The following is a 22,906-nucleotide window of genomic DNA, read 5'->3' as shown; positions in this document are numbered from 1 at the left end:
CCTCACATCTTGGCAGGTTTTATTCCCCCCCCCCCTCCTTTTTTTTAATGCCCCTTGGGTTCAATATAATTCAGGTTAAGCATTAACCAATTTTAGGCTCCTGCAATAAATCAACTGCTTAGTAAACATCAGTAGAGTTTCACTTATTTCTTGTTTATTGCACAACCAAAACTCTTTCTAAAAGGCCAGAAGTTTATTACTCGCCAATAGAATAAAGACTCACCCTCATGCTTGGGTGCCATTTGCCTGTTTCTCAGATTAAAGCTGATGTTGCTGTGAACTGTTGACACATAGCTGCTTCTCACCATTCCATCAGTTTCCTATACTAAAGCTTTACTTCAAGCTGTCAATGGGACCAGAGCCAAGGTAACTGTAGTAAGCAATTGCAAACTCTGTTCTGCTTACAATTAATACAAATTCAATTATAATGAATAAAACAGAGAACATTCTTAGTTGCAAGTTTGTGAAATAAACCTCATTCAACATAACACAGCTAACATTATTGAACATAATTCTTTAAATATCTTATCTCTATTTTATAAAAGCTATTTATTTAATTCCTTTTAATACATTGGTTAAAAAGATTCAGATTACATTTCTTAAGAATAGCTTTCCTGTATACCAAAGTAAGAAAATCTGAAGAAACTTTAGTTTTAACACTGGACCTGCTGCTAAACCATATTTTATTGAAATAATGTACAAACATATGGAGGATATAATAAAATATTGCATAAGGGAAAGTCAAAAACGCATGGTGAAAAATCAACAGAAATAAAACTCATCCTCAATTTCAGTGGCATTACTTAAACCATATGTGGAATAAAATACAATTCAATTAATTAAACACAAAGTTATTTTCATAAAATCTTAAGTTTTAAGTTCATTTTTAAAAATTAGCCTGTTCCTCTGAGGTTTGCTGTTATGAGAATCTTTTTCATAGGATTTTTGTTTTAAATTTAACAGACCTTACCAAATCCAACAGCATTTCGCCTCCACCCAAACTTCTAGTATTCGTACAAAACAAAAAAATCATAATGTTTACAATACACTGGAACTGATATCTTTCAGACCAATGTTTCAATTTATAGGTATAATTTTATTGTTTTAAGCCAAGTAACACTTTGAGGAAACAAGAACAGCAGCAATTTCTATTATTTTCTCTGGTAGCTCACTTGTATATGTATTGATATACAACCATATATTTTGCAGTTCAGCTTCACATTGTTTAACCAGTCAGATGCAATAATCACAGCTCCATCCGAATGCACAGTATAAATAAAATATTGAGTAAAGTGATTAAATTCACAATAATTGCATTATAAAGTGGTTCATCTTGAATACTTCTGAAGAAAATGTAACTGATACCTTGGTATTTGTCAAGGTCACTTTAAAATATTGCTACTAAAGTTGATCAATTTTAATGGATTTTGTTTCCAAACCAAATTATTTAGTAAAATGAATCATGTCTGAGATTAAAGAAAAAATTAAATTGATTTCAACATCAGGTCTACCTTAAGGCTGATTTGTCAGATTCTATTGGGGACAATATTGGGAAAGAATACATACAGAAATATTGAAATGCTGTTAAGTATGAGCAGTGAGCAGGGTCATTAATGTGGATCACTGAATTGGTGATGCACAGTTAGTTCTCTTGCCTTCTAACATTTGGATCTGTCATAGTGAGCATTTGCACTACTCACCAAACTGATCTTGAAAACATGATGCTAATTTAATTCATCTAAGCTTACATCTCTAGAGTTTCAAGCAGTTGGGCTGAGTGCTTGATGACCATAAAATGGGCATGTTTATATTGAAGTATATCTTCGATAATTTTGCTATTGCAGTAGCTCTTTACTAGTGATAAAACTATATGTTTCACATGTATTTATTTCATAAAATGCTACAGTTAAGACATTTTATTAAAGACACAAAGGCAGACTACATTGCAATCTTACATTACTGGTCAATACCTGTGAAAGGATTAACCATTTTACTTGATCAAAATCAACTGCACATTAAAAAGGAAGACTTACAAAATTAGACAGGAAGGGACTATGAATTGTTTGTGGCCTATCCTACTCTTTATTTAATGCAAATTACAGTACCAGTATCTATTCGGAACTGAGTCACACAGAACAAATTATATTTACAGGGATAAACATCAAGCATACGTCACAAAATTTATATTAAAATGAAATAAAAATTCAGTCACAAACAGAAGCATTCAAGTAATAATGTTAAACAGATTTTTTTGTTGTTTTTGTTTTTTTTTAAAACCAAGACAGTTCACAAGTGATGCAATGGTTGTATAGTATCCACAGTCCTTTTTGACAGAGGTGGTCACGCTTTTGTATACAGGCTATGTGAAGCATAGCAAAACATCTCTAAGGCGGATTATACAGGCAAGCAGGTAGTCACACAAGTAAATTACCACGTTTAACCCTTTGTGTACCAATTGCAACATAAAATCAAGGATATAGACTAGGACTTCAACATATATCCTTAGACAATTTCAAAGATTTGGTTGGTCTTTAAAATGGAATTCTAATCATTCATTACAATTCTAGAAATCAAAATTGGACAGGCAGCAACTAGAGACCACCTCCACCTCTTCCAAAATAAAAGCTCAAACCCAAATTTCCGAAGTTTTGCTACTTTCAGTCTACCCTGCCACCTTGAGGTCACTTCCTACAGTTCTCTCTTTACCCTGACACTATTTGGATCTTTTCAAGACAGGGAATAGGAAATACTCCCAATTTTAAAAAAAAAAAACTAAAGCAATGAAACACTGCAGCCACTGCAGAAGAAGTAGACTTGAATTTATTTCTAGCTGGCTAGCAACATGCTTATGAATGGCTGTTACATTTGCTGCTTTGTTAATGGCTACATTTTAGAATAACTGTCTCAGTAAATTGCTCATTTTCTCTTCCCTCCTCTCCCTCTAGGAATATTAAAGAGCACTAATATTCACAATTTTGGATACTGATACTGGTGGTGAAATAAATATCACCCTAATGAAAAAACTGCCCACATCAATGATTAGCTTACTTACTACCTGCTTTGACTTATCATTTCCTGCATCCCACATCTTGAATGGGTCCGTTTAGAATCTTGTGACTAGTGTGCTAAGGCACAGATCTTCACTTTTAAGTTAGCCTTTCATTGTAACAATTAAACAGAGGAATATTAACTGTATACTTAAAATACCTAAAGAATGCAATATGCCTGTCTGAATATTAATTTCCATATTGTAGAAATATTTGATGCTATTAAAATGGTTTACACCAAAGAAAATTATATGAACCAATCCCAAATGATTTTCTTATAATTTGGGATTCCTTTGAATTTGTATACTTGCCTGTCTGGGACACAAAGTCAATAATCAGGTTGGCTCAGCACTTCCACTGCAGTACTCAGCAATATTAACTGGAGTGAATCACCATGGCACTACAAGTCACTGTTTATTTAGAATTTTCTAATGTAACAGTTATAACAATGACGTTCTTATTTCTGCCCCGCACTTCCAAACAGATTCTGTAGCTTAAACTGGTAGAATGCTTAAGAGCAGGCCATGGCTTAGACATGCACTTCCTACTGTATTCATTTTACTTAAAATAATATACAAGAACTCTAACTTAAGTTCCTGACTTGGAGACTTCAATAGTTTACTTTGATCATACCCTCACACACAAGTCCTCATGTAAAAGGTGAGCACGGCACAAAGATTAGCAAATTCTGAATATATCAGTCTTCCCATTAATGGCTGGCTTACAGCAGCATTAGGGGCTCAGAACCAGGTAAAATAAAGATCATATTAAACTGAAAATAAAATGATCAAACTTTAAAGATTTTGTAACATAAAACAAGAATTTTTTTGCACTCAATTTTCAAACATTCCATTTGCCTACTACTTTCAATGGTACTGTGTCACAATTACAAATGGTGGAAGGTATGTTTATATGATGCTAAAGCAGGATTTAAATCATGAACTACAAAAAAGTTCATGAGACGATGTGTAAAATTGAATTGCCTGGGAAAATGCATTGGACCTGTTGGGCTGAATGTCCATTAGGAAATGCTATCCATGTTCCAAAAGATAAAGAAAGTGACAAAGTGGATAGTGTACATCCCATTACAGGAGTAACTGCCTATTCAGCTTGATTCAGCTAGGAAATTCATTCACTTCTGGTACAATGCAGAAGCCAGTCCATACCTTGTTGCTTGTAAAGGATATATACTGCAGCCAGAGGTGCATTAAGGATGAGCAAACCACTCTGATTAGACATGCCCTTTATCCCTTTGTAGATCAATGCCCACTTTTAACCGCTGCTATTTTTAGTGGCATTTCCTCCTCATCTATTTAATACTTCTAGTTGTGTGAATATGAAAAATGGTAAAAATATCACTAGTGTGATGATGTTTAACTAAAACAGTGCTATGTCTGTTGCAAAAACAGAAAGGTAATTAGGAAGGAAAGGTCAATTGGCAATTTGACTTTCCTTCATTAAAAGGCACTAATCAGATTCCAAAAGTTCTCTCATCCTTAGTACAAATCCACTGAAACTTCAGAAGCTGCAACTGACCAAATTAAAGGCTATAGTTTAAAAAAAAGCCTTATAATGGGACACTCCAGTGTTAACTCGGTGCACACAAGATAAAAGCATTTGGTAAAACAAAACTCATTAAAAAAATCAAGATTTGCATTATAAAATGTCAAATAATTATATCATTTGTACATTAAAAATTTAAAGTTCATGCAGCACTAGTAGCAACTCTGCCAGGTTTACTTTCATTCCTCGTTTCATATTCTACGCAAATATTTGGAGAGTAAAACAGAGTTGGCATAGCACATTAAGTGTTCAAAAATAGCAGGTTATACATGTATACGATGTACTAAAATTTGTATAGTAGATTTCTTTCAAATTAACTCTGCCAAATCAAATGAAAACAATTATATTTTTATATATATATATAGAATAAGCCAGCTTCAAATCTCAAATCGTCATTACCTGTTGAGAGCCCAAACATTTAACTAATGAAATATGCAACTTTTGAAGTGTTCAACAATTCTGTACAACTCTTTTCCAACTGCAGTGTGAATATGACAACCAATAAAAATAAAATTCTCTAATTGATAGGTCAACTTAAAAAGGTACATAAAGGGTTAAATATGAAAGAAACAGCAAATATACTTCAGTGAGGGACAATTAAAAAAAATCAAACATTGGAAGCAAAAGGCACTCCAAACTAGATACTATACAGCACTAATTAATTCCTTGTTACATTGTAGCCGCACCTATAGTACAGAATTGAAACTATATGGCTTAAAAGCTCTCCTACAATTAACAAAATTTGCCCTGAATGTTTGTCGCTCTCATCAGTTCCCAGGTCCACATACTTTATGTACAAAAAATAATAAAATGGGTGGGGTAGAGAAGAGGGAAGAAGTCTGAAATCAATGGGTTCATTTTTACACTTTGTTGGGAACTCAAGATTGTATTTCATTTGGAGATCAGAAACCTACTGAGACCTATGGATTTAGCTATATATTTAACTAGGGATTACACACTACACTGATTTTGCAATGTCTTGCTTTAAATAAATGGGGCCAGTACAGAGTGCATTGGACCACAAAAAAATAACCATTAGCCCTGAACAGTCAAATCTAGTGACAAGATATAGGGACTGAACATGTCAAACTTCACCTCAACCAATGCAGGGAAGTATTATGGTGACTGCAGAGTCTTTTTTGATAGCGATTGCTTGAGTGGATTTGTATTGTCCATTTGTGCTGGTACAGATAAACCTAATACCTTTATCAAAATACTACCACCTCTTACTCAGATTCTTTAGAAGGAACCTGATGGCAATCTTCTTTGCCAAATCCAAACCCTGCACTACAGAGTGAAACACATCACAGTGTTTAATGTGTTTGGACGAAGTTGGGGGAGATTAGAACACTATGGCAGACTTCAATAAAGATTGTCGAGGGAGGAGTTAACCTTGCCCCACATTCCTTTTCAATCCCTCTTCAGTGAGTAAATGATTGGTTTGTATAATTTGTGTACTTTTTTTTAAAACAAGATTAAATAAAATGAACACTAATGACATTGTTTTTCCATAATTGACCAGCTTTTTTGCAGCTGACTGGAAATCTGAGGCAGGGATACCCCATTCTCAGGTTGAATTGGATGCAGAGGCTGAAGCTGCATTGGTTGACTGCCCACGGTCCACAGCAGTATTTGTATCTGGGAAAGAAATGGAAAAAGGATGACATTTTAGAAATGCGTCAGCTTGTGCAACTCATTTTTGAAATACTATTTAAACTCTATTTTATTCAAAAACACTGATTAATGCAACATAATTTTCTCCATTTAGAGAATTTGTAACGTTTTCCCTGCATGCACATTGTTTCTGATGAGCCCATTCCGAAATTTAAATGTATCTTGTCTCAGAATCTGACCCACAGGTAAGCAAAGTAAAAATCAATAGCTGACTGATTATCTCTAACATAGCACACAAGTGGATCAAGACCAACTTTTACTGTGAATTTATGAGAACTTTTATCACACGAAGCACCCAATGAAAATATCTGAGAAGATCAACTCTTCACCGAGGTCAATGCCAGAAAGCAATGAGAAAACTTATGATTTGAGACACAGGAGATAGTAGATGCTCACATTTGGAGCAATAAAATGAGCTGCTTGAGGGAATGGAGATCCTCCAACAGCTTCTTTTTAAGATTTAAGAAACTGACCAGAGGAAAACAACTGAAGAAGACTGATAGTGAGTTCGAAAGCATTTTTTAAAAAAAAACAATAACTTAAATAGATATAATGGGACCAAAAGAAAACTGCACAAAAGTGGGATAGTTACAAAATATGGGATGGTCACAAGAAAGAAAACAAAAGGACACTTAGTAAATAAAGAAATTTGTGAAGTGTTTGCACAATTCACCTCTGAAAGTGAATATTTTAAAAAGATCTTAGTTGCAAGATAGCAGCATTAGTAACTTACCCAAAGAAGAAAGCACTTGAAAACTATTTGCAAAAAGTCTGCAAATACTTTTGAAAACCTCAACATAGAGCAATGAACTGCCAACTATTAGAGCTCCCGAATGACTACCTTAATTAATGAATTGTTATTACTTGTACAGCAAAAAGGATCATCTGCCAGAGTCTATGACTGCTACTTACTGAATGACTGAAGAATCAAATTTTATGACTGTATTGAACACAACTTTTCCTAACAAGCATTCTTTTTCCTTTTAAAAAGATCCACATTGTCTGTTGCAACAGCTTATTACCACAAGTCATGCCAAAGCTCTGTGCAATGAACAAATTTTGTAATCACAACTGCTAAACATAATTATAAAATAAGGAAGCCCTCTTGCACTCTATGAATTACTGATTATTTCTCAGCTAAAACATTGTACGTTGTGCTATCATCACACTTAACAAAAAATATCTAGACTCTTGCAGGAAATAGATTCACCAAACACAAAGTACACTGCAGATGCTGTGGTCAAAGCAACACGTACAAACAAGCTGAAGGAACTCAGCAGGTCGGGCAGCATCCGTTGAAATGAGCAGTCAACGGATGCTGCCCGACCTGCTGAGTTCCTCCAGCTTGTTTGTACGTGTTGAATAGATTTACCAAGGTTGACACACTACATCTATGCACAAGTTAAGATTAAAGGGGGCCTTAAAACAAAGATTTCAAAGTTGATAAAAGAGAACAAGAAACAGATGCCTCTGCTAAGTGGATAATAAGTAGAAATCATAGGTTTAAAGTAACTGGCAAAAAAAGCAACAAAGGAAATGAGAATTCCCTTCCCTCTACTCGCCCACTACCAAACAGAGGCTGCCAAGATCTCCAACATGATATCCGATCTCCCCGATAAAACAGATAAAAGAGATTTGAAAGTAAATCCCCCCATCTCAGGCAATTGAAAGCACTTCATGGCATCTAACTTGCAGGGTTATGGGGGAGATCAAATAAACTAAATAGCTCCTTCAAATGTACATTTGTATAAAGAGTACAATGACTAATCCAAATATCCTACTTGCCTTTAGTATCACTTGACATATTCACAAGTGTAGTTTAGAGTGAATGTACAAAAACGCACAATCCTAGTGTAAACATTTAGCATTAATTAATTTGCTCTTATTGTCTTCTACGTATAAAGTGAGTGCATGAACTTTAGCACTATATACATAAAATTCTGCAATAAAAACATGTAAAAGGACACAAAGGAAACAGAACAACTGGATTTTAAATACCTGACATGAGGATATATTTCAAATGAAGTTCTCTTTTAAAGAACATTCACAAACTGAGCTTGGGGATAGCAGTTATGGAGGTAGCAACTTTGTCTCCCGATAAAAATGGTGCATGATAAATGCAATCATAGGGAATCCTCATTATACCATGTTTCAAAGGTTTCAGCACTCTCATCACAGGATGTTTGTCAGGTCCATCTAAGATAACTTCTGTGTTTTCCCTGCATCATTCAATCTTCAAGCTATTACAGTTTTATTATATCGCATTGGACTGCTTGAAATTCCCATTCTCTATGTGCACTCTAAGCCATATTTTTGTTAAATATTTCAGTGGCAAAGAATCCCATCTGCAAATTCTACGTAATGATGTGTCCAATGACACCCACCTGACACTGCGGAAGCATTTGTTGGAGTTGAAGCAGGAGCCTGATTCCGAATGTGAGGAGGGATGAGGATTGTTGCCAGCGCTGGGTTGCTCGACAGTTCTATAAACACAAGATAACTGCTTATAACATTTCATTCACTAAATTACTTCCACTAGAAGGGCACTGAAGCACTGACTGGGATTCATGCTGAACAGTTCAAAAATTCTCATGACTGTCACAATACAATGAAAGTTAACCAGAAAACTTCCCTGTGTTGATTGATGATCAACTTCCATTGCTGTTTCATTAAAAAAGCCCACCAGGAAAATGTTTGATAATGAACATTATTGTCAAATTTTCCAACATTTTCTGTTTTGGTACCGAAAAAAACCTCTGGAATAAGAATTTTCTCTTCTTTGGTTAGATCAACTTAAATTCCATTTTCACTTTTTTTAAAAATCAATCCCTAAAATCACTAAGACCACAGCTATATAAACTTCACTGTGCTCTAACTGGGGAGTTTAATTTTTCACAGAATTAGGCACCACAGAAATGGGTCCTTTTGGCCCAACTCATCCATGCTACTTGTGTACCTACCAATAGTCATCTAATTTGCTTGCTTTAGGACTGAAACCGTCAACAACTTTTTAATTCAAAATACCTGTCCAAATGGCTTTGAAACATTGCAATCACACTTTCTCTGCCTGCTTGTTGCATCTATATTAATGATTTGAATGCCGTAAACTGGATCAGCAAATGTGCATGACACTAAGATTGGGCCACAGCCTTCCTCGCTGTCCACTATCAAAGCTTGCAGCTGGACCTGGACACCAGCTGAAAAAAAATGGGCTGAAAATGACAGATGGAACTTAATTCAGACAAGTGTGAGGCATTGCACTTTGGGAGGATTAACCAGGATAGGACGTATCCTGTGAATGGTAGGACTCTTAGGAGTGCAGTTGTATCCAGAGATGCACTGCCACCTGGCTGGTCGGAGGACACACCACTTGCCAATCAACATTTGGTCCCTCCCAACTAATCAATGCACACCTAAATTATTGGTCACCTTAATTGGATTATCTCGCCCAGCCCCATGCTTTAAAAGGTGAGACTTGCCCTTGGCTAGCCCTCTCTTACAGACCACCACATTGGAGGTAAGTGCATTGATTTATGCTTGGCAAGGTCTATCGTTTGTCCTGGTAAGGGAGCCGCAGCTATCCAAGGTCAAGGGGGATAGCTGTTGTAGTGCTTTTCCCTTGTTCTTTGCTTGTGTAACCGTACCCTGTCCCCACACCGCTTCCTGTGTATTGTAGTTGCTTGTGTTGACCCGACTTCCCCTTGTAAATAAATTCCTTATTATTAAAACTGTGTGTGTGTCCAGGCCTCTACTGTTGAGACTCAAAGAACCAGTTATTTTCCATCACAACAGCAGTAAAATAAAGGGATTTGGGAATATTAATCTATGATTCTGAAAGTGGTGTCATAGGCAGATAGGGTTGTAAAGAGCTTCTAGCACATCAGCCTAAATACATCAGATTACTGAGTACAGAAGTTGGGATGTTATGTATTATGGTCTACAAGACATTGGTGAGTCCAAATTGAGTATTGTCTGCAGTTCTGGTCAACTACCTACAGGAAAGATATCAATACGAATGAAAGAGTACAGAGAGAATTTGCAAGGATGTTGCTGGGTCTTGAGGTTTTAAGTTGTAAGGTTGAATGTGTTAGGACTTTATTCCCTGGAGCAGAGGAGAAAGGGGGTAGATTTGACATAGGTATATAAAATTATGAGTGGTAGAGATATAGGGTAAATGCAAACAGACTTTTTCCACTAAGTAGAGGTCATAGATTAATGTGAAAGGTTAAATATTTGAGGGGAACACCTTCACTCAGAGGTGCTGCAAGTGTGGAATGAGCTGCTAGGGAAAGTGGTGGAAATTGATTCGGTTGCAGAATTAAGAGAAGTTTGAATACGTACAGAGATGGGAAGGATATGAAAGAATATGGTCCAGGTGTGAGTTGATGAAGCAATGCAGAATAATATTTTAGCAACGACTAGATAGGCCAAATGGTTGATTTCTGTGCTGTAATGCTCTTTAACTATGTAACAATCACGTTTGGTGAGGAAAGAAAAAGACTAGCTCCTTAGATCTCTCAAATTTCTCCACTCTCACCTGAACGTGTACCCTCTAGTCCTATACCCTCCTGCCCTGAGGAATAAAAAAAAACATCTATCCCAGGGTTTCTCAACCAAGGTTCTGCAGAACCCTAGGGTTCTGCAAGAAATCATGATGAAAACTTAGTTTTTGGAACTTCACCCAACATGTGATGCTAGCAGCTCTGTTAGCCATCTCGTTAGAGGACTCTCAGTCCAGTACAGCAGTGTGCAGTAGGACCATGTTTATTTAAGTCCATTCTCAGTTTTTAAACATGAGATAGGGAGGTTGTTGATAACTGGAGTATTAGAGGGGAGAACAGTAGGCTGATGAAGAGCATAAAATGCATTTTCCACGCATTGAATGGACTTGCCCAACTTGGGCTGTGACGTCACAACACACTGTTTTCTTCACAGAGGTGAAGATGTCAGAAACTCTTCAAGATGAAATGAAAATATTTCTGGTTGATGCTACAAATATGGTTAACTTTATTAAACAAAGACTAATTCACTTGAGAATTTTTTAAAAACTGTGTTGAAACCTGGACAAAGAGCATACTAATCTCTTGCTACATACAGAAATCTAGTGGCTTAGCAGATGAGTTCTCAGCAAGGTGTTTGAGCTGAAAGGTGAATTGCAGGAGTACTTTGAATAGTAGGCCAAATTTTGCTGGGTTCTTTGAAGATAAAGAATGGCAGCAGAACCTACCCTACCTAGCAGACATTTTCATCATTTAAACAGTTGGACAAGTCTCTGTAAGGCCATAGAGAAAATATTTTGACTTCAACTGACAAGGTTCTTGGATTTAAAAGGAAACTGAATCTTTGAAAAAGTCATGTTGCAAAAGGAAATCTTGAAATGTTTCCACTGCTGCTTGGGCTTGAGAGTGAGGAAGGTTATCAAATTCTCGAGTCTTATTGAAAACCACCTGGAAGAAATGCAGAACAAACTTGAACAGTATTCTTCCTCCCATTCAACCCAAGTGTATGACTGAGTAAGGGACCTTTCTCTGAATCTTCTGCTCAGTCTGATAACTTGACTTTGAGAGAAGAGGAAGAACTTTGTGAGCTGCAGTCTGATCATGCACTCAAGATGAGATTCACAGAAATCCAGAACTTGTCCAGAGGGAGGTCAGTAAAAGAGTATCCTGCCATTCATAGGAAAGTAATGAACATTTTGCTGCAGTTTTCAACTTCTTGCATGTGTGAGCAAGCTTTTTCTTGCTTAACAAGCATCACAAGAGCAAGGATAGAAATTGTCTCATTTCAGTTGAAGGTGAAATCCATGTATACTTATCTCAAGTTCAACCCAGAATTGAGTATTTGTGTAGCAAAAAACAAGCACAGGTTTCACATGCCAAGTCTATATTTGAGCCTAATCATGTCACTTAGAAAGAAAATGTTTGTTCAAAGCCTTGTGTAAAATTGTGTTTTAGGCTATATTTTTATTCATATTGCTTTGGCTTATAGAACATAGAATAGTACAGTACAGGCTCTTCAGCCCACAATGTTGTGCCGACACTTAAACCCTGCCTCCCATATAACCCCCCCCACCTTAAATTCCTCCATATACCTATCTAGTAGTCTCTTAAATTTCCCTAGTGTATCTGCCTCCACCAGCGACTCAGGCAGTGCATTCCACACACCAACCACTCTGAGTAAAAAACCTTCCTCTAATATTCCCCTTGAACTTCCCACCCCTTATCTTAAAGCCATGTTCTCTTGTATTGAGCAGTGGTGCCCTGGGAAAGAGGTGCTGGCTGTCCACTCTATCTATTCCACTTAATATCTTGTATACCTCTATCATGTCTCCTCTCATCCTCCTTCTCTCCAAAGAGAAAAGCCCTAGCTCCCTTAATCTCTGATGATGCATACTCTCTAAACCAGGCAGCATCCTGGTAAATCACTTCTGTACCCTTTTCAAAGCTTCCACATCCTTCCTATAGTGAGGCGACCAGAATGGGACACAGTACTCCAAGTGTGGCCTAACCAGAGTTTTATAGAGCTGCATCATTACCTCACTACTCTTAAACTCTATCCCTCGACTTATGAAAGCTAACACTTCATAAGCTTTCTTAACTACCCTATCTACCTGTGAGGCAACTTTCAGAGATCTGTGGACATGTACCCCCAGATCCCTCTGCTCCTCCATACTACCAAGTATCCTGCCATTTACTTTGTACTCTGCCTTGGAGTTTGTCCTTCCAAAGTATACCACTTCATACTTCTCCTGGTTGAACTCCATCTGCCACTTCTCAGCCCACTTTTGCATCCTGTCAATGTCTCTCTGCAGTCTTCAACAATCCTCTACACTACCAACACCACCACCAACCTTTGTGTCGTCTGCAAACTTGCCAACCCACCCTTCTACCCCCACATCCAGGTCGTTAATAAAAATCATGAAAAGTAGAGGGCCCAGAACCGATCCTTGTTGGGCACCACTAGTCACAACCCTCCAATCCGAATATACTCCCTCCACCATAACCCTCTGCTTTCTGCAGGCAAGCCAATTCTGAATCCACCTGGCCAAACTTCCCTGGATCCCATGCCTTCTGACTTTCTGAATAAGCCTACCGTGTGGAACCTTGTCAAATGCCTCACTAGAATCCATGTAGATCACATCCACTGCACTACCCTCATCTATATGAGATCCCATCTCTAAGAATCTTTTCCAACAGCTCTCCCACCACAGACGCAAGGCTCACTGGTCTATAATTACCCAGACTATCCCTACTACCTTTTTTGAACAAGGGGACAACATTCGCCACCCTCCAATCCTCCTGTACCATTCCCGTGGACAACGAAGACATAAAGATCCTAGCCAGAGGCTCAGCAATCTCTTCCCTCACTTCGTGGAGCAGCCTGGGGAATATTCCATCAGGCCCTGGGGACTTATCAGTCCTAATGTATTTTAGCAGCTCCAACCCCTCCTCCCCCTTAATATCAACACGCTCCAGAACATCAACCTCACTCATATTGTCCTCACCGTCATCAAGCTCCCTCTGATTGGTGAATACCGGAGAAATATTCATTGAGGACCTTGTTCACTTCCACAGCCTCCAGGCACATCTTCCCACCTTTATCTCTAATCGGTCCTACCTTCACTCTTGTCATCCTTTTGTTCTTCAAATAACTGAAGAATGCCTTGGGGTTTTCCTTTACCCTACTAGCCAAGGCCTTCTCATACCCCCTTATGGTTTTCAGTAACTTTACTACTCAACATGGTCCATTAATGTTCATATTGTAAATAGCATCAATTAAAATCAATTTACAACCTTTATTTAAATTAAAGCTGCTGAGCCTACCTTTAGAAAAATTAAATCCCATTTTGTTTTAACCCAGTTATTTAGCAAATTTATTATGTTTGCCTTAAGTTTTTAAAATTTATGAAAGGGAAATATTAATTTCAAGAAAGGCAAGCTAAGCTTAACTACTTTTTTCTTCCAAGAAAGGTTGGCTAAAAACTCCTTTCTCTACTCAAAAGAGCATTGGCAATTATATTTGGATTATTGAATCTACAACATACTGTGAGCTGTAGCTATAACCTGAAAATTATTTCAAGGGTTCCTCCCCTCCAGAGCAAAATGGTTGAGAAAGGCCGATCTATCCTAAATTCCACTAGAACAGCACCAAAGATGTGGTTAACAGACTTGAGTATGGCTTTTGAGTATAGACTTTTTCTGAGATTCTTCTTGGCAAAAGAAATATCTCACTGAATACCAACCTTCATATCTGCCCACTAAGGTTACTGATGTTCTGGATTCATCAGTCCCTAATACCCTGTTGCCAGCTTCACCAATGAACAACAACAAATTACAGAGCTCTTGAGAGCACATCTTTACAAGGGCAAATTAGGAAAACAATGATGAAGCATGTTGAAGCTAATCAATGTGTCTTTATTATCTACCAGCTAAAATAAGTTCAGTACTCGCTGGGAACGGAACTCAGCTACAAATCACGGTCACATAGTTGATTTTATTCCTTTTACTGGAACAAACGAGTGAAGATGCTTCCACTAAGCTCTCAGCTAAGAATGTCTAGGTTTTTGAGCAAGAGTGATTATATACTTCCAAGTCAGTAAGAGATACAAATTGAAAGGAAACCATAGAGGCGTTTCAAATTAGCCAAGATGCAAAGTCATAGTACTGTGACACCTAGTCAAAGCATATCTGCAGAAGGCATAAATGGTAATGGCAATGAATGGGATATCAAACAAATAGCCTAGTTTGACCTGGATAGGGTCGAGTTTATTGCTTGTTGTAGCTGTTGTCAAAGTCACAAGTTCCATCACATTCCAGACCTGCATCTTAAAATGGTGGCTTTGAGTATCAGGTGAATTACTGGATGCAAGATACCCAACCCCTTGCCCACTATTAAAGCCACAGTATCTGTGCCCAGTTAAGTTGACTTTCCTGTCAAAGGGGACTTTAGGATTTAAGGCATGTGACCCTGCAATTGTAATGTCACTATCAAGACTAAATGATTAGATACTCTCTCTCGTTGGAGATGGTGACTGCTTAGAACTTCATTTGCCTCTTTTCATGCCTGAATGTTCTCCAAGTCTTTCTGCAAGCAAGCAAGCATGGAAAGACCTGCTGAGAAATTGCAGGTAGAATTGAAGATTTTGTGCAAATAACTAAACCATCCTCACCTCTAACCTAATGATAGAAAAAAATATTTGATAAGGTAGTAGAAGATGGTAAGCTCTGTACTGAGGAAAATCTGCAGTAATGTCAAAGAGCTAATATGATTTGTTGCGAGCTATGTTGTCCATAATTGATGATTTTTTCCTCTTGATGACCAAATATACTTGTGCTCCCTGATTCCAAACACTGTCAAATTCTGCCTTCAAGGTCAGTCACTCTCACCTGAATTCAGGAATTAAACTATCCTAGAAGACATGTTTATTCTTGGAGTCATCTTCTCCTGTTAGCTATTCAATTGTTCACCATCATTCATGGATGGATGTGAATGGACTGCAGACCTTTGATCTAATTCATTGGTTAGGCATTGCCTTAATTCTGTTAAGAAAGAACTCAGTCCTGTGTTACCACTCACCAGGTTGGCATTTTTAATTCTGTCTGGTGCTAATCTAGCATGCCCTTCAGTAATCATTAAATCAAGGTTGATCTCTTGCCTTGACTGAAATAATAAGAGTATTAAGACCATGCATGAGGTTACAAATTGTGGAATATATTCTGCTACTGATTTGCAGTTCTTCACTAATTACAGATTTTTTTGCTACTAAATCTGTTTTGAGCATTCAAGGTTTAGTACAACACTAGCATTACAAACAAAAAAACTATGCCCTTGATGTATGCTCTCTGGCAATCAAGCTTGACACCACAGACATGACAGTGCTGTGAACAGCTATGTAGCCATAGAAATAGGAATAAGAAGCAATCTGAGTAGCAAATGCCATGTACAAGTTCCACCTATCCCAACTGGATCTCTTAATTAAGGAAATATACGGGAGATAGGTACCTGTGAATGTTCAGATTGAAGGACCAAGAGTGCAATGTTGTATTTTAATGTAATGTTGCAAGTGCATGTCGTACTCTGGGTCACATCTTTACTGTTATATTATAGGTATTTCACTTAGTAGCTCTGTAAGAGCTGTTTGTTCTGCTTTCAGCCTGTTTGGGTTATTGTTGAAGATAAGGGTTGATGTGGAATGTGTGTCATCCAATTAGTGGGAGATTTTTCTTGGTGAGGGACAATAAGATTGGTCTTGGTTTTTTTTTGGTTCGGGAGGAGATGGAGAGAAGATGCTGGGGAGAACCGCTCATAACATACAATCTGGTGGGAGACCCGTTTATTTGAGGTGGATTGCAAACGACATTCGGAAGGTAGTGTGTGCTTTCACGTTGACCAAGGGCCCAGCACGTGAGCGACAGAGTAGTTCAAGATGAGCTCCAACTTATGCACATTTGACTGTTAATTAGGATAGGGCCTTTTTGTTATTCTTTACTAACCATTTAGTTAAGATTCATAAATATAATTCCTTTAATCGTATGCAGTGTACTGTCAGTTATTTTGTGGCATTAATTTGTAACAGGGTAGCAAATTACACAGCATCCACTCACAAACAGGGGGTTGTGGGGGAGGGGGGGGAAAACGGGGGGGACTCGTGCCTCAATTTCACATATTTGGCGGGGCCGGAGACCGTCTTCCCTAGACTTGTGCAGCCGAGAAAACCAGTCTTTCATGTAGAAAACACAACTAAAATATAGCTTATTTTTTTCAATTTGATCTTCAAAAATTTTATTATTTTTCTCTCACCTTGAGTAGTGAAATTGAACAGTAAAGGTTTCTCACGTCCATTTGGTAACTTGACATTTGGGTCCCGGAGTTCATCAAAGAATGTATGTGCACATGCCTCTAGAGGTGTCAGACGGGCGGTTGGTGTATATTCAAGCAGTCGGCTACAGAGCGCAATAGCTTCTGGGGGAGTGCGGGGTCGGAAGACCTGTCAAAATAAAGGGTTTAATCAATAATAAAAAAGTAATTGATTCATCTTTTCCAAAAGATGTGCAAGAGTGCAGTGTGCATTATGAATCATTTTGATAATCAACAACTTCACTAAAACTAGACAAATCCATTATATTACTGCAATGCTATAGTTTGGAACTTCCCTTAAGCATTTATCTATATTATATTAGTGAGCATATTTCAAAGTACTCTGCTGATTACTAAAGTAATGAGCATTTAAAAACCATAGAATACATTAAATAAGGGAAAATAGGTCACTCAATCAAATGACAGTTGCACAATTGAATAATCCACACCAGGATTACAAAACTCAAGTTTTTCTGATAATGTAATATGTTCTAATTATGTGAATAAAACAACATGCTGGACAGCAGGTTTACAAGACGCCGGTGGAGAGAGTCTCAACTAGTTTGGCAAGGGGACAGGAACTAGTGTGATGGGTCAGTATGAGGCAGTTGGTATAAAGTCAGTTGCAGAGTAGAGACTGAGAATGGATAGGGCATAATTGGAGTCAGTTGGATCGGTTGGAATATTTTAATATAAAAAATCAGGAACAAAGGTGATTAACATAGAGCGTGGATCAGAATCTGAAACTACAATGTTGTGACCATTACAGAGACTTTGCTCTCACAAGGGCAAGAATGGCTGCAGGATGTTCTGGGATTTAGATATTTTAAAAGGGATTAAAATAATTCAAAATCAAGAATGTGAAAAAAGCACACATGAAAAATGTCATCAGATAGTTATGCAAATACATAAAATAAAATTAAAAACTAGTATGGCTGATCAGTCCTCATTAAGGAATCAAAAGCGGAAAGGGTTAGCAATTTCAAGTTCCTAGGTGTCAACATCTTTGAGAATCTACCCTGGGTCTAATATATTGATGCAATTACAAAGAAGGCATATTACAAGGAGCAGGTTGAGGAGAATGTGCATGTTACCAAAGGCACTTGCAAATTTCTACAGATGCACCGTGGAGTGCATTTTAACTGGTTGCATCACCATTTGGTATGGAGGGACCACTGCAAAGGATCAGAAAAGCTGCAGAAAGTTGTAAACTCAGCCAGCTCCATCATGGGAAAAGACTTGCCATCCATCTTATCCACACCTTTTATAATTTTAAAGGTTTTCCAAGGTTCTCTTATGTTCCAAGGAATAAATACCAAGCCTGGCCAACATCACCCTATACTTAGGCCCACTAGTCCTGGCATCATCTTTGAAAATCTTTTCTGCACTCTTCCCAGTTTAACCACATCTTTCCTATAACAGGGTGACCAAAACTGTACACAATACTGCAATTGAAGCCTCACTGACAACTCTTACAATTGCAACATAATGTCCCAATTTTTACGTGCAATGCCTTTTTCACCACATCTCTCTGTGATGCCACTTTCAATGAATGACACTTGTAATATTGAGTTCCTCTGTTCTAATATTCTCAAGTGCCCTATCATTCAAGGGATAAACCCTGATCTGGTTTGCTTTCTAAAATGCATCACTTTTCACTCAACTGTATTGAAATCCATTTGCCACTCTTTGGTCCATCTCTCTAACTGATCAAGATCCCCTACAATATACAATGACCTCCTTCACTATCAACATCACCTCTTAATTCCATGTCATCTGTGATTTTCCTGATCAATCTTGTGTATTTGCACCTATATCATTTATAAGATTTGCAAAACAAGGGTCTCAACACCACCCCTGTTGCATACGACTAGTCATTGGCTTCCATTCTAAGAAACATCCTTCAATCACCACCCCATGCTTCCTACCAAAGTGAGCCAATTTTGAAACCACATCCATTTCTGTTGTGGCATCAGCCAATGTGCTACTAAAACCCCAATATGCCAGCATTAGTTTAACTAGCTTCTTAGCTAACAGTTCTTTCATCCCTTGCTCTCTCTAGCTATTTGGAGGTGAAAGTAGGCTGAGATTTACACCATTGAGGATGGACAACCTTAAATTCAATGCTCCTAAAGAATGAATGCTTTCCCTTTACCCGGTTTATAGAATAAATTCTAAGTATAATTCAGCTCGTTCAAGATTGAACATTTATAGAGAAAAATACTGAGATTAATGATATAACAGATAAAAAGAAAACAAAAAGGTTGAACTGCATTCAAATAATAAAAATTATACTTAAGGTACCAAGCCAAGATGGAAAAGCTCCTATTACCATTAACACAAGTATTAATTCTGCTCTCAGTAAAATAAATTTGACAATTTACCAAAATATGAAAATTCTGCATTACAATTTGAAAGTGTGTATAAATCCAATATCTATCCCCTCAACAACAACATGCAATAGGTGTAAATAACAGGGAAAAGACCACATAGAACACATCACAAAAAGGATTAATAGGCCACCTTAATCTTTCTTACTCCAGGGTGCAAATTAGTAACAGTTAGTTAGAACAGCTAAGCTACAATGCTTCATGTCTAATGTATACCTATCAATCTGATCACTGTAAAAAATAAAAGTCACTAAAAGTTAAACTGTCATGGGGCAATTATCTTTCCTATTACCAAATCATTAAGCATTTCTAAACTTTTGTTTTCACTCAGAAGAACTGAAGAATATTATCAGAACACAATGCATATTTTAACTGGGACTCTAACTGACCAACTATTAACTCTTTAAAGACCATCTATGAAGTCTTTGCCCATTTGTTTACAGACACTAACCTAATGCACACTGTTGCTGTGCATTAGATGGTGAAGAATCATTTTGCCTTCAAGTTTATGGATTCAGGAAAATGCAAAGGCAAGCCTGTATTGGATACATGTACATTTTCAAATTGTTCTTGAGCTTCAGTTTATTTCAGAATGCAGAGTTTTTATACTCTAGTATAGCTATTCAAACCTAACCGACAAAGGGCTCTGCACAAAGAAAGTCAAGTTGAGTTCCCGCAGCTTAATATAGATGATGCTTGTCTACTACATCCGATGTCAAACCTGTATATCCTATTATGGAACAGAGTATTTTTAATCAAGGAAAAGTGTTAAAGAGTAAAAGAAACTTCTGTGAGAGGCCTTGAAACAACTTCAGTCTACAAAGCATGTAACCATTTTGTTGTTGGACTTTTGCTGCAGCAAAGCTTTGATTACTCTCAGTATTTCAGAAGAACTCAGGAATTCTATATTCTACCTTTACAGGAGAAAAGTGGAATCCATAAGTTAGCAAATTATGAGGTTAAAGTGTACCATTGATTTCTTCAGTTCACTAGATTAACTAGTTCACTATTCCCACTCAATATCTGCTCACATTACCCTGACCACTTTATCGTACTTTCTTGTCCTCACTTTCAATCTCATCCCTGATATCCCATAAACTTTTACCCATCTTACATACACCCTCGCCCTCTCATGAACAATAATTCACCTAATCAATATACTCTTGCACTCATAATCAATCTGGTCTATACAATTGCCCCACGGGAAAAATCTATTTGAAGATTGTAGGTCACCCAATTCAATCAGACATTTACTTGTGCAGACCAACGTAACCTTGTATTGTACTGCTCGTGCCCAGTGCTAGTTTCAAAGGTAATCTATATTCCATTTTTTAGGAGGATAAAGAACAACATTTAATTCATACAACAGTAATAGTACAAACAATGATTGTTTTGTTTAATAATCTTGTTATTTAATAATCGTTGTGAAATTACTAACATGCTCATCTGTTTAGTTTTGAGCACTGACAGAGTTTCTTCTCTACACCTTGGGAATAACGAGGCCCAAATGAAATGAATTTGTATATCTCAACTCTTTCTCACCTTAGTCCAAGGATGTGCCTTGATCTGTGGAAATTTGAACTCAGTGTAGTTGGGATTCATCTCTCTGATTTGCTCCCTTGTTGGTGTTCCCAGGACCTGGAAGCAAACATGGAATAAATACACATTGCACCATCTGATGAATTAATACACAATAAAATTCATTAGATGATACAATTTCAAGTTGAACACAGGCATCCAAACCTCTTTAATGCAAGACAATTGAGTATATGTCAACGAGTTGCAAGAAATGAGCTTTCTCTAAATTATCAACCACGGGCAAGGTGAAGTTCCACTCAAAAAAATCTCAAAAGGTTAGGATGACCTGTCAGCTATCCATTTGCCATCTGGTCAGTTCTAACTCAAATGTACACAAAGACTTTTCGAATTATAAAAATTATATTTATTTCACATGAAAGAATTAGTTATGCTTGTTTGAACAAAGTGTATATCATTGTGCATGAAACAAATCAATCAACATCAAATCAATTAAGAACTTGTGTTAGTTCCAGGAAGTGTCTGAAATAGCAGGAAAGAAAGCTTTTCACAGACAATAAAAAGTATTCCTACAGCAAATAAATTTTTTCAAACCAAACTGTCACAAAAAGCTCAAGATTACCTTTGTTGAAGTTCTGGAATTGAACATAGGCAAGCATTCAGAGAAGCAAAACTATAAAATAGGAACTTCAAAATTAAGTGTTTCAAGAACTGACACCCCCATACCTTTATAATTTCTACCAGCTGATCAACACCGCTGTCACCAGGGAAGATGGGCTGCCCTAGCAATAGCTCTGCTAATACACAGCCAGCTGACCATACATCTACAAATACAAAAGTTAAGTAGTTAATTTTCACAACAGTGAATACGATTACTTTTATTAAAAACTTGATTGTGTCCAGTATATTTTAGAGTATTTTTGAATTAGCAAAACAAATAAATTGGCACCTAATTCATTTGCATAAATTTATTCTCCAGATTCTTTTAGGATAAAAACACTGAGAATTGAATGTTCAGCAGAATACAGCAGAACTCCAATGTGATGTCCCATTGTTTGGAAATTCTGATGGTTCCGCATTTGGTTCATTGGGGTCACACTCCTATGCTCACTTTAAACACACCAGGGCCCAAATTCCCTTTTAATAGGTTCACTGAAAAATCAATTATACTATCATACAATATGTATAAAAAGCTACTGTATATCAAAGGCATGTTGTGTATTAATTGAAGTAATATCTAAAAACTACCAGTTTAGCACCCAAGTTCTAAAAATGCTGAATTATCTCTAGCAGGATTTCATCAGAGATCTAGAAAAGTAAATTAACCTTGATAAATTTAGCTTGATCCCAAAAGTCACAATATGGATCCACCTTCTCAGATTTCCAAAGAGGCCCACAATTTAGATTCTCATCCCTACCAGCTTAATTACGATGGACCATTTGTCTTGGCTCCATTCATCTGATGCACAGTTGGTACTGCCTTCGAACAAACATGTATATCTAACCACTTTAGTGAACACAGTACAATTTAAAACTTTGCAGAATAAACTTATAAACATCATAAATAAGAAACATGGTAGTAACTGACTAAAAGAATAGACACATCAGAGATTAAATTCAGTACAGAATATTGTGAATAATATTTGATAGGGAGAATGATTAATCAAGGGGTGCAAGAATTGCCAGTCAATAAATCCTTGAAATGTTTAAGAGAGCCATAGAGCACTACAGTAGACAATCCATTTGACCCATCTAGTCCATGCTGATCTGTTTTTCTGCCTACACCTATTTACCCACACCCAGACCTCATGACAAGCTAATAAAGCAATTGATGTATGG

The 22,906-nt window shown here is 37.2% G+C and overlaps 1 protein-coding gene across 1 annotated transcript in view; it reads right to left on the bottom strand.

Moving 5' to 3' along the window:
• Positions 1 to 646: 646 nt before the first annotated feature.
• The window catches only part of gsk3ba (glycogen synthase kinase 3 beta, genome duplicate a), a 190,155-nt gene continuing 167,895 nt past the window's right edge, over positions 647 to 22,906 (bottom strand). Inside the window, exons 7-11 of the mRNA XM_073045344.1 lie at positions 21,794 to 21,891; positions 21,074 to 21,169; positions 17,085 to 17,271; positions 8,669 to 8,767; positions 647 to 6,248 (exon numbers count right to left, since the gene is read on the bottom strand). Of these exons, the coding sequence (XP_072901445.1) occupies positions 6,178 to 6,248; positions 8,669 to 8,767; positions 17,085 to 17,271; positions 21,074 to 21,169; positions 21,794 to 21,891 (551 nt within the window). The 3' untranslated portion in view covers positions 647 to 6,177. The remainder of the gene's footprint in view (positions 6,249 to 8,668; positions 8,768 to 17,084; positions 17,272 to 21,073; positions 21,170 to 21,793; positions 21,892 to 22,906) is intronic.

This window comes from Hemitrygon akajei, chromosome 5, assembly GCF_048418815.1.
Source record: "Hemitrygon akajei chromosome 5, sHemAka1.3, whole genome shotgun sequence".
Lineage (NCBI taxonomy): Eukaryota > Metazoa > Chordata > Chondrichthyes > Myliobatiformes > Dasyatidae > Hemitrygon > Hemitrygon akajei.
This window is presented reverse-complemented; position numbering and strand designations above follow the sequence as displayed.